This window comes from Cherax quadricarinatus, chromosome 44, assembly GCF_038502225.1.
Source record: "Cherax quadricarinatus isolate ZL_2023a chromosome 44, ASM3850222v1, whole genome shotgun sequence".
Taxonomy (NCBI): Eukaryota; Metazoa; Arthropoda; class Malacostraca; order Decapoda; family Parastacidae; genus Cherax; species Cherax quadricarinatus.
The window spans coordinates 20,514,955-20,530,100 of NC_091335.1; the positions used below are offsets into that span (position 1 = coordinate 20,514,955).

The following is a 15,146-nucleotide window of genomic DNA, read 5'->3' on the forward strand; positions in this document are numbered from 1 at the left end:
ACGCAATGATATTCCGTACTGTCAACTATTTGTCCATACCTCGCTACATTACACTGCAGCCCGTATCCACTTGAATAAGTGGTTTACAATATGTTCTTTACATCTCTCTCCTTCTCGAGCATTTTCTATCCCAGACTTTGCCTTTCTTGTTTCATCCTTACCACCACCACTTCTGTTACTTGGTGATTTTAATGCCCACCATTTCCTCTGGGGGGGTCTCATTGTGACTCATGTGGCATCCAGTTGGAGGCTTTTCTCGCCTCTCACCCCCTCCATGTTTTAAATACGGGTACTCCCACCCATTTTGATCCTCGTACTCATACTCTCTCTTGCATCGATCTATCAGTCTGCTATTCCTCCACTGCACTAGACTTCACCTGGTATGTTCTACCTGACTTACATGACAGCGATCATTTTCCAATCATTCTTACTTCTCCTTCCTATTCACCACCTTTCCGTAGCCCTCGCTGGCAATTTGATCGGGCAAATTGGGATCTTTACTCACACCTCACTGCTTTTAGTGAGGTTCCTTCTTCATCCTCCATTGATGAGCTCCTACACATCTCGATGTCAGTTTATACCGCAGCTTCCCATTCTATACCCCAAACCTCAGGCAGGCATTCTCAGAAGTACATGCCTTGGTGGTCTCCTGCTTGTGCTCGTGCAGTACGTTTGAAATGCGCTGCATGGGGCAGGTACCGGTACAATAGAACCGCTGAGAGACTTCTTGATTTTAAGCAGAAGCGTGCGATCGCTCGCTGTGTCATCCGTGAAGCTAAATGCACTTGTTGGCGAGACTGTTTCCACCATCACCTCTGCTTCTTCTATGAGTGCAGTCTGGAAAAAAGTGAGGAAATTGAGTGGTAAATACTCTCCTGACCCTGCTCCTGTTCTACGGGTCGCTGGTGTTGATGTAGCAAACCCTCTCGACGTTGCCATTGAACTTGGCACACATCTGGTCCGTATTTCCCGAGGGCTCCATCTATGCCCCTCGTTTCTTTCCTCAAAGTCTGCCAGAGAGTTAGTACCCTTGGACTTTTCTTCTCTCAGAGAAGAACAGTATAATGTGCCTTTTACACTTCAAGAACTGAGGCAACGCTCTCAGCTTGCCGATCATCGGCAGCTGGGCCTGACGACATTCATATTCGTATGTTACAACATTTACATTGGTCAGCCCTTGTAGTCCTCTTACACCTCTTCAATCTTATTTGGGCACAAGGAGTTCTTCCCCAGCTGTGGAAATCTGCCATTGTTCTCCCTTTTCGCAAACCGGGTACTACAGGACATGATGCCTCCCACTATCATCCCATCGCTCTTACTAGTGCAGTTTGCAAAGTGATGGAACGTCTCGTAAATTGACGTTTAATGTGGTATTTAGAGACACACAACAGTCTCTCCGCTAGTCAATATGGCTTTCGTAAGGGTCGTTCTACCATAGACCCCTTACTACGCTTGGATACGTATGTTCGTAATGCCTTTGCGAATAATCACTCGGTTATTGCCATATTTTTTGACCTTGAGAAGGCATATGACACAACTTGGAGGTATAATATTTTGGCCCAGGCCCATTCCTTAGGCCTCCGAGGCAATCTACCATCCTTCCTTAAGAACTTTTTAACTGACAGACATTTCCGTGTTCGAGTCAATAATGTTCTTTCCCCGGACTTCGCCCAAGCTGAAGGTGTCCCTCAGGGATGTGTTCTAAGCACAACACTTTTTCTCCTTGCTATAAATGATTTGGCCTCTGTTCTTCCACCCAATATTTGGTCATCACCCTATGTTGGTGACTTCGCTTTTGCTCGTGCAGGCACTGACTGTCATCTTATTGCAGTTTCTCTCCAGCATGCGATCGACCGTGTTTCCACTTGGGCCACCACGCATGGGTTTAAATTTTCAAGTACCAAAACTCACCAAATTACTTTCATTAGACGCTCTGTTATCTCCTATCATCCTTTGTATCTCTATGGCTCCCGTATCCCCGAACGTGATAGTCAGGTTTCTAGGCCTTCTCTTTGACCGTAGGTTATCCTGGAAACCTCACATTACATCTCTGAAGGCAACTTGTCACAGCCGGCTAAACCTTCTTAAAACCCTTGCTCATCTTTCCTGGGGAGCTGATCGTCGAACTCTGCTTCGCCTACATTCAGCCCTCGTTTTATCGAAACTCGATTATGGTGACCAGATTTATTCCGCGGCCTCTCCTGCTACTCTCTCTAGCCTTAACTCTATCCATCACCAAGGATTACGTTGGTGCCTTAGTGCTTTTCGCTCTCCCCCTGTTGAGAGCCTCTATGCAGAAGCGAATGTTCCATCCTTGTCTGATCGCCGTGATGCCCATTGCCTTCGCTACTATGTACGCTCTCACGATCTACACAATCCTTCCATTTATAGAATGGTCACCGATGTTAGTAGACATTCTTTATTCATTCGCTGCCCCTGTTTGCTCCGTCCCTTTTCTCTTCGCCTACATTCACTCTTGTCTTCCCTTCAGTTACCACCTTCATATGTTCATGTAGCATCTCACTTTTCCCTACCCCCCTGGGAAGTTCCAGCTGTTAGGGTCTGTTCTTTCTCACTCCCTTGCTCGAAAGCTCAACTGCCTACGGTGGCTTCCGCTCTCTTTTTCTTGATCACTTCCACTCCCATTCTCATGCCACCGCTGTGTACACAGATGGCTCTAAGTCTTCAGACGGCGTCGGATTCGCAGCAGTGTTTCCGGACAGCGTCGTGCGGGGGCATTTACTATCTTCGGCTAGCATTTTTACTGCTGAACTGTATGCCATTCTTGCAGCACTTATTCGTATTGCATCTATGCCTGTGTCATCATTTGTGGTAGTCTCAGACTCCCTTAGTGCTCTACAGGCTATATGAAAATTTGATACATCTCACCCCCTAGTTCTCTTTATCCAACTTTGGCTACGCCGTATCTCTACGAAGCATAAAGATATTATTTTTTGTTGGGTCCCTGGTCATGTCGACGTACAGGGCAATGAACAGGCAGACACTGCTGCGCGGTCAGCAGTACATGACCTACCAATTTCCTATAGAGGTGTTCCATTTCTGGACTATTTTGCTACAATAGCTGCCCACCTTCACGCCCGTTGGCAACAACGTTGGTCAACTCTGCTTGGTAACAAACTTCATTCTATTAAACCGAGCATAGGTTACTGGCCGTCTTCTTGTCATCAGTGCCGTGGTTGGGAGACCACTCTCTCCCGTCTTCGCATTGGCCACACTCATCTTACTCACGGGTATCTCATGGAGAGGCACCCTGTACCTCTCTGTGAGCAGTGTCAAGTTCCAGTATCGATTAGCCACATTGTTAGACTGCCCTCTCTATCAACGAGCACGCAGAATTTACCTCCAACGCCGTCTTCGTTCTACTACTCTCTCTTTACCTTCCCTTCTTGCTGATGGACCCTCCTTTAATCCTGACTCTCTCATTGACTTCTTGACAACGACTGATTTACTCCACAAACTCTGATGATGATACCTTATGCACTCCCCTCAGCCCTTTCTAGCTCAGTCTCTTGCTGCCCTTTACCCTTTCACCATCCACTGCTCCGCTGTTATCCGTAACCTATTACTCATCCACCTCCCTTTTGCCACCTGATGCCCTCGCTTCCTTCCTGCCCTGCAGCGCTGTATAGCCCTTGTGGCTTAGCGCTTCTTTTTGATTATAATAATAATAATCTACTCTGACCACAAATGCATAGTTTTTACAGATGAATTTCACATCAGCATGGCTGCGACATGCTCAGGGTCCCTCAAAGGTGTCATGAGTCACAGAATTGTAATAACACTATTGCAGACAACTTGTAGAATGTGAAAAGTCTTAAATTTTAATTTCATAAACTTCCAGAAATCAAAATATAAAAGTATTAAATTTGTTCTGAGCCCTTCAGTTCTGTTTGAAGCTCCTTAGTCATAGTAGTATCTTGTTTTCTGGTGCTGTGGGTACCTTCACTGCTACTAATCTGTAGTTTACTTATCATGAATTTGCTATAGCATGTCTTAATTTATTTCACTAATTTTAATTTTATTGCCCTCTTAATATAGTAAAAGGTCAAGTGTGTGGGTTACTTTCTTTAAAACCTTCAGAGTTCAGAACATGATCAACCTCTTTCCATTATTAAACTGAACTGAGGTGGTAGAACTGTATTTTCTCTACCAATCTAGTAGTCTTATTCTTTGGGCAATAATACCATTGCCATATATAGCCTCTCCTCGCTTAACGACAGAGTTCCGCTCCTAAGACCACGTCGGTAAACAGATTTGTTGCTAAGCATGGAGCATATTATAATGGTAGTGGGTTTGTATCAACCATCTTTGATATTGTTTTAATGTCACCTTTGCATCCTTTATAACATTTTTAGTATATTTTTAAATGTTTATGCAGTAGTGTACAGTATATTGTAATAAACAGTAGAGGAAATCAACTTGAATATACATTATTTAGGTGTGCAAACTGGTCAGAGAGCCCGTCGTAAGTCTGAGTCGTTGGTAAATGAGTAAGTCACTAAGTGAGGAGAGGCTGTATTTGTTTGTTACAACACTAATACCAGCACCATTTTCTGGGTGCTACATTTTGTGATTTGACGAATGATCCTGAGGCAGATGTGTATGATCTCTTGGGAATGGTGGCAACAATTTCTTCGTGACATTTATCACGATCAAACTCGTCTGGTTCTTCAGTCCTTGTTAGTGTACGTCATTTTAACTTTCATCAGACTTGATACTGCTAGCGAACCAGTTGTACTCTTGAGTTCTTGAGCTACTGAATTATCTCTTGTGTTTCTGTTCATTATCAGTATTGCCAAGATTTGTTTTACATGACTCTCCAACTGCATTGATGTGTAGAAGGTATTCTTACGTTGGGGCTCTAGATATGTGCTAAGCATCTTGTAGTCAGTGGTGTAACTCTTGAAACTAGTTAGAATTGACACTTTGAGAGCTGATAAGTTAATTACCCAAGTCTGAGAATCTTGGATCACTCAAAGCTTAGTTAACAATGTTTCAAATATTCTGATTGACACAATATCTCTGAGACCAGACAGTTTGTTTTACTAAGAAGTATAGTTTTGTGAAATATTTTCAACAAAAAAAATAGTTTAATAATCTTATCTATTTTAACACTGGCCATCTTCCTCTGAGATGAACCTGAAAAAGATGAAACACTTTTACCATCATTTACTCTTTCTTGCCAGAAGTGTGCCCACTTCCAGGAACTTCAGTTTGGCTAACTGGTTATCTTAAATCTTTCCAAACGTTACCTTGCTCACACTCCAACAGCTTGTCAAGCCCTAGAAACCATTTGCCTCCACTCCTGTCAAACACACTCAAACATGCTTACTGGATTTCCAAGCCCCTCATGCACAAAATATTCCATTTCCATCAATTGATGGTAGGTGTGTTACTTAAGCAGTACATTGCTTTGGCTTAATTTTTGTTCACGGATGCGAGCTAACAATAAGTAAGTGCTATTCCAGTTGGTAGGTACATTCTGAATAAGCATATGCTTTTGTAATTCATATTGTTCTTGAGCTTCTAGTTTACTGCAGGCTAAAGGAGAGAGTGACTGAAGTGATAGTGTACTCCAGAATACAATCATGGATAATTAGTTAAGGTAGAAACAGTGCAAGCAGTTGTATCCTGTCCCTTCAGTCTGTTGGACAACATTGGCACCATTATCCTGTGTTATCAAATGGCTTTTGGTATCTGGTATGTTTAATTCATGCGTTTCTTTTTGAATAATCTCAGTGATGTGCATTTCTGTGGGGGGATATTAGAAATGGCATAATTCTGTAGACAACAGTTTTCTGAATAAAGTCTTGTTTTCTTCTGGTTTTCATCTTTGTTTTCTAGGTTATTAATGTTTTCAGCTATTGTACTGTAACTTATATTTTTTCCTTTACTAGTGTACATGTATTTATTCCATTTCATTCAGTTGTCTGGATGCATACCTTGTGATATTTCTGTTTTAAGTGTGTTGATGTTATGATAAGTTTGATTTTATGGACTCCCATTTGCTCCACATAAAATTTAAATGTTTCTGTAATCTTTTTGACTTGTTTACAGAATGGATATGTGGTAAATAATAAAGTTGTCAGTAATTGCTATAGTGTTAATACGTAATACAGTTTGGCATTTTTTTTTTTTTATGCTGAGGTGATAACCTCGGCATAAAACTTCTGGTGTTAGTTTTTTATTTGTATTATTCAATATATTAAAGAAAGCTCTAATTTATACTTTCTTTCAGGTTGATATGACCAAAGTGCGTTTAGAAGTGATCAAACCTTGGGTCACGGAGAAAATCACAGCCATTTTAGGCATAGAGGATGATGTTGTAATAGAATATGTCTTCAATCAGTTGGAAGCAGAAAAGGTGAGTCTAGTGTAAATGGGGGAGGGTTGTGTACAAGAATTTGAGTGTTGGAATGTGGTAAAGGATGACTGGCATAATTTTTTTTTTCTGTAAATCAGAAGTCCACATATCCTAACTAAATTCGAAAGGATAAGTATGGAAGTTGTTCATACTCATCCTAAGTATTTACCTGGTCTGTTTGGGTGTATAAATGTTTGTGCGCTTCTTAGTACACAGATACAATGTTTTTGTATCTTAACCAATATTTGATCTGACATTGCCAATCTTTCCTGGTAATAGCAAGTAATGCCAAAGGGGTGTTGGTCCATGGTGATGGAGGCGCCCCAGCCAGCGACCTGCTCCAGACTACCCGTAGGGTAGTATCCTCGTCTGCATCTGGCTGGCCCATCTCATGGGGGCTGGTCTTCTCTCCTTGTCTGGGTTCTTTCTCCCAGGTGTTGAGGCACCTCTGCCTTGGCGCTCGGTGAGGAAGTGATGTTCGGCACCATTGGATAGCATCTTTTGCTCAGGCACATGTCCTGGGGAAACTAGGCCATCCATGGCCTGGTATATCTACGTGGGACAACAGCCTGGGCATAGTCCTGGGGTGCCTAGGCCTAATCACCATCTCTGCTGACCTTCACTTCTGGATTGCTCTGGGCATCAAAGCCTGGAGCAGTCTGGGAATTTCACCATACTTCATGGAGTACTGGCTTGGAGATTACTGGGCCTCTTGCCTGGGTCACTTGAAGCTTGACCTGGGGTCACCTCCCTGGAAATATCATCTGCATCATCAAGGGTCTGGAATCTGGGTTACTGCTGGCAGTCATCATGGTATCCCAACCTGGATTCCAGGCTCTTTGCTTGGACCACTACAGGCTTCCATCATCTTTAAATGAAGACAGCCAGAAGTGTCAGGCCCTTGTGGGCTTGTCTTTGGTCATCGTCAGAGGGTCCAGGATTCATTGGCCTGGAGTTATCCTTTCGTGGGGCTCCATGCAGTACCAAGTCGAATTGAAGAATGAAAATATTGAGCCTTTGCCAAGAGCTTCTACATGATGCACAGCAGTCCTCACCTTCCCCACAAATGGCTCGTAATGCCATAAGATATTTAAGGTACAAAAGTCTCTTACGCCAAATTGAACATGTTTCAGGATAGCCTTCAACATCCCCCCAGAAGGATTCCAAATTTTTTAAGGCTGACTGAAAGGAAAAAAAGACTAGTGTGTGGTTAGGTCAAGTTTTAAGATTAATATACCTGAAATTTGACCACACATCATTAACACTGAGATAGTACTACTATTTTTTTTTTAATAAAAAATACATGCTTAAGTAGGGCTTGTATTTGGTATACAATAAAACAAATTACATTCTAAGCACTTTAGAAAAATACCACAAATATAACATTGTACATTTAAAATGTGCAAAACACACAACTTGTATTTTCTTTCATGTCCTTTCAATTATGTGGTTATTAAGCCTTACTATAATTATTTTTTATTCCAGTGTAATTTATTTTCTCCATCTCTCCCCCTGTTTCTTTATTCTCCTCTTCCTTCAATTTCCTTTTCTTTCCCTCTTTCCTCTCCCCTCACAATTTTTATAATACAGCCATCTCCTACCAAGATGGGTGGGCCAGAAAGAAGGAAACAGTCACTGTCATTCATTCAAATAGCTGTCTTGCCATAAGTGGACACTCATCACCTTTCCAATGACACTTTGAACTGCAGCATCCCCACTCCGTCCTTCAGAGTGCAGGACTCGAGTTGGGCTAACTGGTTTCTGTGAATCTTTTTGTTTCCTTATTCACTCCCCAACAGCACATAAAAGCCACTCCTCTACTTGCTCCAACCTTTCCTGGGAGGACAAAATCAGATGACCTCTTGGTCATCTGATTTTGCTTCTTCATCTCTTAAGTGCCTAAACCAGCTCGACCTCTTCCTTTACTTTTAGTAACCCCCCAAACTGTCCTCTAATTTCTACATTGATAATTGTCTGCTTAATATTCGCACCATATATTGCTGTCAAACATGACGTTTCCACTCTAGCCTCCTCTTTGCTGCAGGGCTTAACCCATTGAGGGCCCAGGCCCCCAATATGAAAATTCCCCACAGGGGTCCAAGAAATTAAAAAAAAAAAAAATGATTTTTCTAATTATGAAATGGTAGAGAATCTTTCTGAAGGTAATAAAACAAAAAGTACGAAATTTGACGAAAAATTGATGAAATTACGCTCTTGCAAATTTTGCTGTATCAGTGATATTTATGCATTGGCAATTTTTCCACCAAGTCCTATTTTCAGTCAATTACATTGTTCCATTAGATCAAATTCTTAGCTATTTCGCTAGTGTGTGTTCCATTTTATCTACCGAGCACAAGAAATCGCCCAATCAACTATTTCATCTACCCAATAAAGTAATCGGAAATTGGTAATTTGGCCAATTTCACACAGTTCAAAATGTTACAATTTCAAAATAGGGCCCAGAATAAACAGTGCAGGCATTCCTGGCACTAAAATAACATTTTTTGTGTATTAGTTACATTTCCAGGCTTTACAGATGAATTCTTTTGATTTTTTATTCACATAAAGAATTTTTATTCACATAAAAAAATAGAAGATTTACTGTTATGCAATATTGTAATAATTGTATAAATAATATCAGTGCATTTGTAAATGCACATTAGACCCACCAGCTGACGTGTATTGGACGAGTAATGTGATTTGTTTACTCTTGAACATAAGCAAAAATCGAACATTTCTGCTACTTTGAGCTCTTTTTCAAGCTATTTTCAGTACTAAAACCAATCAAAATCATCTCTATTTCTGTAATATGTGTTTCATTCTATGAACTGAGACAAGAAACTGCAAATACAACCATAAAAACCATATGACAATACACAGTGAAGTCTCTGTTTTAATCCAAAAATATGGTCAGTTTTTTTTTCATTATGCACTGTGTGCTGCAGGATGTGTTTTATATGGTACACACTTATCACATAGATGCATTCTCTCATATCTAGGCCCAAATTTACCGCTCACAGCTATCATGACATAGTACTACAGCTTGGACCCTGCCTTCAGAGTCATAGAACTACAGGACGGACCCTCAAAGGGTTAAAGCCCATTCTTTGCATCCACATTAGTGTTTTTACTACTATACTCTGGTATATTTCTTATTTGTCTGCATAAATAAGCATCTTAACATTTATGCCTCAACATGCCAACTATCTTTTTCCTCCCTCGTGTACTACATGGTTCACCTCATCTTTCAAGGACCTGCTAATGACTTGCCCACACCCAAATATTTAACCCTTTGAGGGTCCGTCCCGTAGATCTACGGCTTTACGTTCAGGGTCCAAACCGTAGATCTACGTCATGAGCTCAGCTCACTCTGATAAACTGTGAGTGGTACATTTAGGCCTAGATATGAGAGAATACATCTATGTGGTATGTGTGCACCACATAAAACAGATCCTGCAGCACGTTGTGTGTAATGAGAGAAAAAAACTGAAATCATGATTTTTCGATTAAAACAGCGATTTTGCAGTGTTTTTTCGTATGTTTTTTATAGTTCTATTTGCGATTTCTTGATCTCATTTGATAGAATGGAAGACATATTACAGAAATAGAGATGATTTTGATTGGTTTTAGCACTGGAAATGGCTTGAAACTGAGCTCAAAGTAGCAGAAATGTTAAATTTTTGCCGATATTCAAGAGTAAACAAACGACCTCACACGTCTAATACACGCCAGCTGCTGGGTCTAATATGCATTCACAAATATGGTGATGATATTTATACAATTATTACAGTATTGCATAACAGTAAATCTTCTATTTTTTGGTGTGAATAAAAATTCATTGTGAATAAAAAATCAAAATGGAATTTATTTGTAAAGCCTCAAAACGTAACTAATGAACAGAGGAAATGTTAGTTTAGTTCCAGGAATACCTACATTGTTTATTCTGGACCCTATTTTGAAATTGGAATATCTTGAACTTTGTGTTAAATTGGCCAAATTAACAATTTCCGATCACTTTAATTTGTAGTTGAAACAGTTGACTTGGAGATTTCTTGTGCTCAATCAATAGAATAGAAGTAATACTAGTGAAATAGCTTAAGAATTTGGTTGACTGGAATAATGTAATTGGCCTAAAATGGGAGTCAAAGTCGGCAAAATCGCCGATTCGTAAATATCGCTGACACATCAAAATTCGCGAGAGCATAATTTCGTCAATTTTCCATCAAATTTCGTACTTTTTGTTTTATTACCTTCACAAAAAGATTCTCTACCATTTCATAAGAAAAAATAACATTTTTTTTTTTGAAAATTCTTGGACACTGGGGCACCACTTCAGATTTGGGCCTTGGACCCTGAAGGGGTTAAATATATTCACTTCCTCTATACTCTTCTTCCCCTTCCTCTCCAGTCTAATACCTAAACTTTAATTCCTAAGACTTTGTTACTCATCACATTTCTTTACTTTTAATTTCTTTCACATACCCTCTTAAACTCATCCATCAACTTTTGATGCTTCAGAATCTTCCTGAAGAACTGTCTCTTCTGTAAAGAGAAACTGTGACAACTCCCTAATTGTTTCAGATTCTTTGTTTTAATTCCACACCTTTCCCCAACACCCTAACAATCACTTTCTATAAGCCCAGTTATAAATATGTTCAACAATAATGGCAACATCACACATCCTTGTTACAAGCATACTTTCACTGTACTTGTAAATAGTCCTCCTCTTGCATACATACCTTAATCCAAGTCTCGCTTCTGCACAAAAACACACTACTTTTTGTAACCTACCTGTTCCATCCATTTGTAACAGCCACATTACTTCACTTTCCATCCTGTCATGCCTTTTTTAAATCCATAAATTCACCATTTCCTTCATCTTACTTAAGTATTGTTCACGTACTACAATTTGAACACTTCTACATAATTACTTACCCTTTCTAGATCATCCTCACTCCTCTGGAATCCTACTTTCTTACCCCGTAATTCTTTCAGTAATGGGAATAAGACGAAGTAGAATTGCAGGGAACACAAAATTTAGTTATGTGACAATTGTTTACATTGAAGCATGAGAGTTATATTTACATGAGGAATTTCTCGCATTAATGAATTTAGAAAAGACTTGTAAGGTGAATAGGGTGGCATTTTTTTTTTTTTGACACCATTCATCTCCCACAAAATTAGGCTGACCCAAAATAAAAAAAAAGTAACTTCACTCATTCAGTGGCTGTCTTGCCAAAAGTGTGCAGTAATCCGTTTAAATGACCCTCCAGTGTTTTCCACATTTTAAACATTTTCATAAGTGTTGCTTAGCTCACAAACTTTTACAGCATATCAAGCCACAGAAACCATTTGTTTCTGCTCACTTGGATCTAACACTCTTACACATCTTGTGTGATATAATTTTTAATAGAATGGATTGGTAACCCAGCGGAAGACTTCAGTTTAAGGATGAAGAGCTCCACTGAGTAGGTCATGTGACTTAAGATCTGTTGCTAAAGAAATCCCCCCCCCCTTTTTTTTAACTCGTACCCTTCCTATTAACATTTGTTGCCTCTCTTATCTCTTCTGTCCCTCCCCCCCCTCTCTCTCCCACCTTTTCTCTCTTCCAGGAATTATATAATGTTCAGCACTTTGCTGGCTAAGAGTGGTTATCCTGCCTCTGCTTATTTTTAAATCCTAGTCACTAGCAGTATCTTCTTGTAGTTAACTTAAAGGTGTGTTCTTTATTTAATAATATTAAGCAACATAAATGCAGTGCATATATTAATGAGAAGTTCACACTAGAGCTATATATAGGTCATAGCTTTCATTACTTAATATGATTCAGTATCTCTTGTGCCTCTAATTTTCCCATCACATTCTTATCCCCCTTCCCTCTTCTAGTTTAGTGCATCCCCATTTATTTTTATTATTTTATTCTCTCCTCTTTTATTTTTTCCTTTTCCTTCCTCCCAAATATATCCCCTCCACTTCATTTTACCTCTTCCTTTTTTCCTTATACTACTAGTTTTTTAGACTCTTCCATCCGTACTCATTTTTATCTTTCTCACATTGCCTCTTTTTCCATTGCTTTTTTCCCCAACTCCCTTACCCCTCTCCTCTTCCCCATCTGTTACCTGTTAGTTCTGGGGACCTCCTTCCATATTTCTTTTAAATATTCCTTCTTTCCATGTTCTTCTCTTCTCTGTCAGTATATGTAATAAGAGCTTGGTACCAAGCAGTGTTTCTTGGCTAGATTGTTATTTAAGTTATTTTTTGGCAAACTGTTTTTCAGAGTATTGTGCATGCATGTACCACCCTGCTTGTGTGTGGGAATAGTTAAAGCTTGATAAAGAAGGAACACATGCTATCTAATTGTATAATTTTGACCAGCCCAATTAATCTGACCTTCAATATTTTAAAGCATATATTTATTTTATACTGTATATTCAGTAGTCTTGTGTAAATTTGAGTTGGTCTCGTGATTAGGTTTTTTGTTCATGGTAACACTTTCAAGCATGATTAATCTTAATATTGGTCATACATAGTCTAAGCATTAAATTAAAAACAAAGGTTAATTTGATAAGCTGGAAATAGGTGGCAGTGTTAAGGATTGATAGATATTGTTTCAGATTCATTTATTTTATCAGAAGAAAATGTAGTGTAATTATATACCAGTTAATTACTTAAGACTTATATTGACATTGACTCAGCCTTCTAGGAGGAGGATGGAAGCTGATGCTGGACTTCAGCTATGTAGTGGGAGTCTGTGCTGCTCTCTCAGGTTTGGCGTGTGTGTATCATGTAACAAACTGCCATCTGTGGCCTCTTGAGATGAATTCATGGGACACTCTCCATACCCATCTTGGTGGTTGTCCGTAACACGTAGTGCTCTTACAGTTGAAACTAAAATGCCAAATTAAGTTACATTATCACTTGCTTTGTGTAAGTTTATACTGAAAGGTGTGTAATTCTTGTGAAAGAAATTCATGTACTGTTTATGTATTGCTTCTCCAAGTGTGAAGCCCATCCATCATATATAGTATGCATTTTAATTAAAAAAAAAAATATGTATTGTGTCTTACAGAATCCAGATCCCAGGAAAATGCAGATAATGTTGACAGGCTTCTTGAATGGTAAAAATGCCCGTATATTTATGGGAGAACTATGGGAGCTGATGGTGTCTGCCCAGGCCAGTCCATCAGGCATACCTAAGCAGTTCCTAGACCAGAAAAAAGAAGAGCTTAAAAAGAAAATGGTAAGCAGATTGTATGCATGACTATATGTACATTTCATTTTTCAGCATGTATTAAGGGTAATTTCATTCAATCATTTCTGTATGTCAAAAAATAAATATTGCTGAAATAATTCACAGTTAAAACAAATTAAAAATGGAAACTAGATATATTTTTTTACATGTCTTGGACCATGATCAATTTTTTTTTTTTCACATCGGCTGTTTCCCATCGAGGCAGGGTTACCCAAAAAGAAAGAAAAACTTTCATCATTCAACACTTTCACCATCACTCATACTTACATAATCACTGTTTTTGCAGATACAACAGTTTAGACATCCCTCCAAACTGCCAATATCCTAAATCCCTCCTTTAATCCTTTCAGGGTCGACAGGCCCGCTCCCAGACTTATTTTCAGGGTCGACAAATTTCCAGAAAAAAAAAAATTATTTTTTCTCATGAAAAGATAGAGAATCTTTTCCCGATCATAATGACACCAAAAGTATGAAATTTGATGGAAAACTTACGGAATTATGCTCTCACGAAGTTAGCGGTCTCAATGATGTTTACGCATCGGCGATTTTGCCCACTTTGAGCCCTATTTTCGGCCAATTCCAGTGTACTAGTTGACAGAAATCATAACTATTTCGCTAGAACTCCATTTTTTTCTATCGAATGAGTACAGAAACCACCCATTTACCGATTTTGACTATCCAATAGAGTGGTCAGAATTTAGCAATTTTGCCAATTAAACACAAATTTCAAAAGATGCCAATTTCCAAATAGGGTCCAAAATAAACAAGAAAGACATTCCTGGCACTAAAATAACATTTCCTCTGTTCATTAGTCATGTCCCCATGCCCCTCTTACATTCTTTTTCTTTCCACTTTGAATTTTTATTCTCACAAAAAATAGAAGATTTACTGTTATGCAGACTACTGCATTAGTGTAGAAATGGTATAAATAATAACAGTGCACTTGTGAAAGAATATTAGACTTGCCAGTTGACATGTATTGGACGCGTAGCATGATTTGTTTTCTTTTGAATTTTGGCAAAAATTGAAGATTTCTGCTACTTTGAGCTCAATTTCAAGGTACTTTTCATTGTAAAACCAATCAGAATCGTCTCAATTTCTGTAATATGTCTTCCATTCTATAAAATGAAACCAGGAAAACTAGAATACCATCATGGTGGCACCATTAGAATACCATCATAAATACCATACGAAAATACAGTGCAAAGTCGCTATTTTAAACCAAAAACAGTCGGCTTTTTTTTTTTCTCATTACGTACTGTGCTGCAGGATTTTTTTTTAAACTGCGCACACTGACCACATAGACCCATCTTTCATATGTAGGCCTACCAGCTTTCTCTCGCTAGATTTGAGGGCACTAGAATTTAGGTGTACTAGTACGTCAAAAACCCTGGTGTGTAAGCCGTACTAGTACGTCAGAAACCCTGAAAGGGTTAAAGTGCAGGCATTGTAGTTTCCATTTCCAGGACTCCAGTCTGGCTAAATGGTTTCCCTGAATCCCTTTACAAA

At 39.2% G+C, this 15,146-nt stretch overlaps 1 protein-coding gene across 5 annotated transcripts in view; it reads left to right on the plus strand.

The window, feature by feature from the left end:
• The window catches only part of Srrm1 (Serine-arginine repetitive matrix 1), an 83,558-nt gene that overhangs the window by 14,116 nt on the left and 54,296 nt on the right, over positions 1-15,146 (plus strand). For 4 of the 5 annotated variants that reach the window (XM_070094187.1, XM_070094184.1, XM_070094188.1 and 1 more), the window contains exons 3-4: positions 6,260-6,385; positions 13,455-13,625. In XM_070094187.1, the coding sequence (XP_069950288.1) occupies positions 6,260-6,385; positions 13,455-13,625 (297 nt within the window). Of the gene's footprint in view, positions 1-6,259; positions 6,386-6,664; positions 7,481-13,454; positions 13,626-15,146 lie in introns of those variants that run through there. The other variant, XM_070094189.1, reaches the window with a different exon arrangement.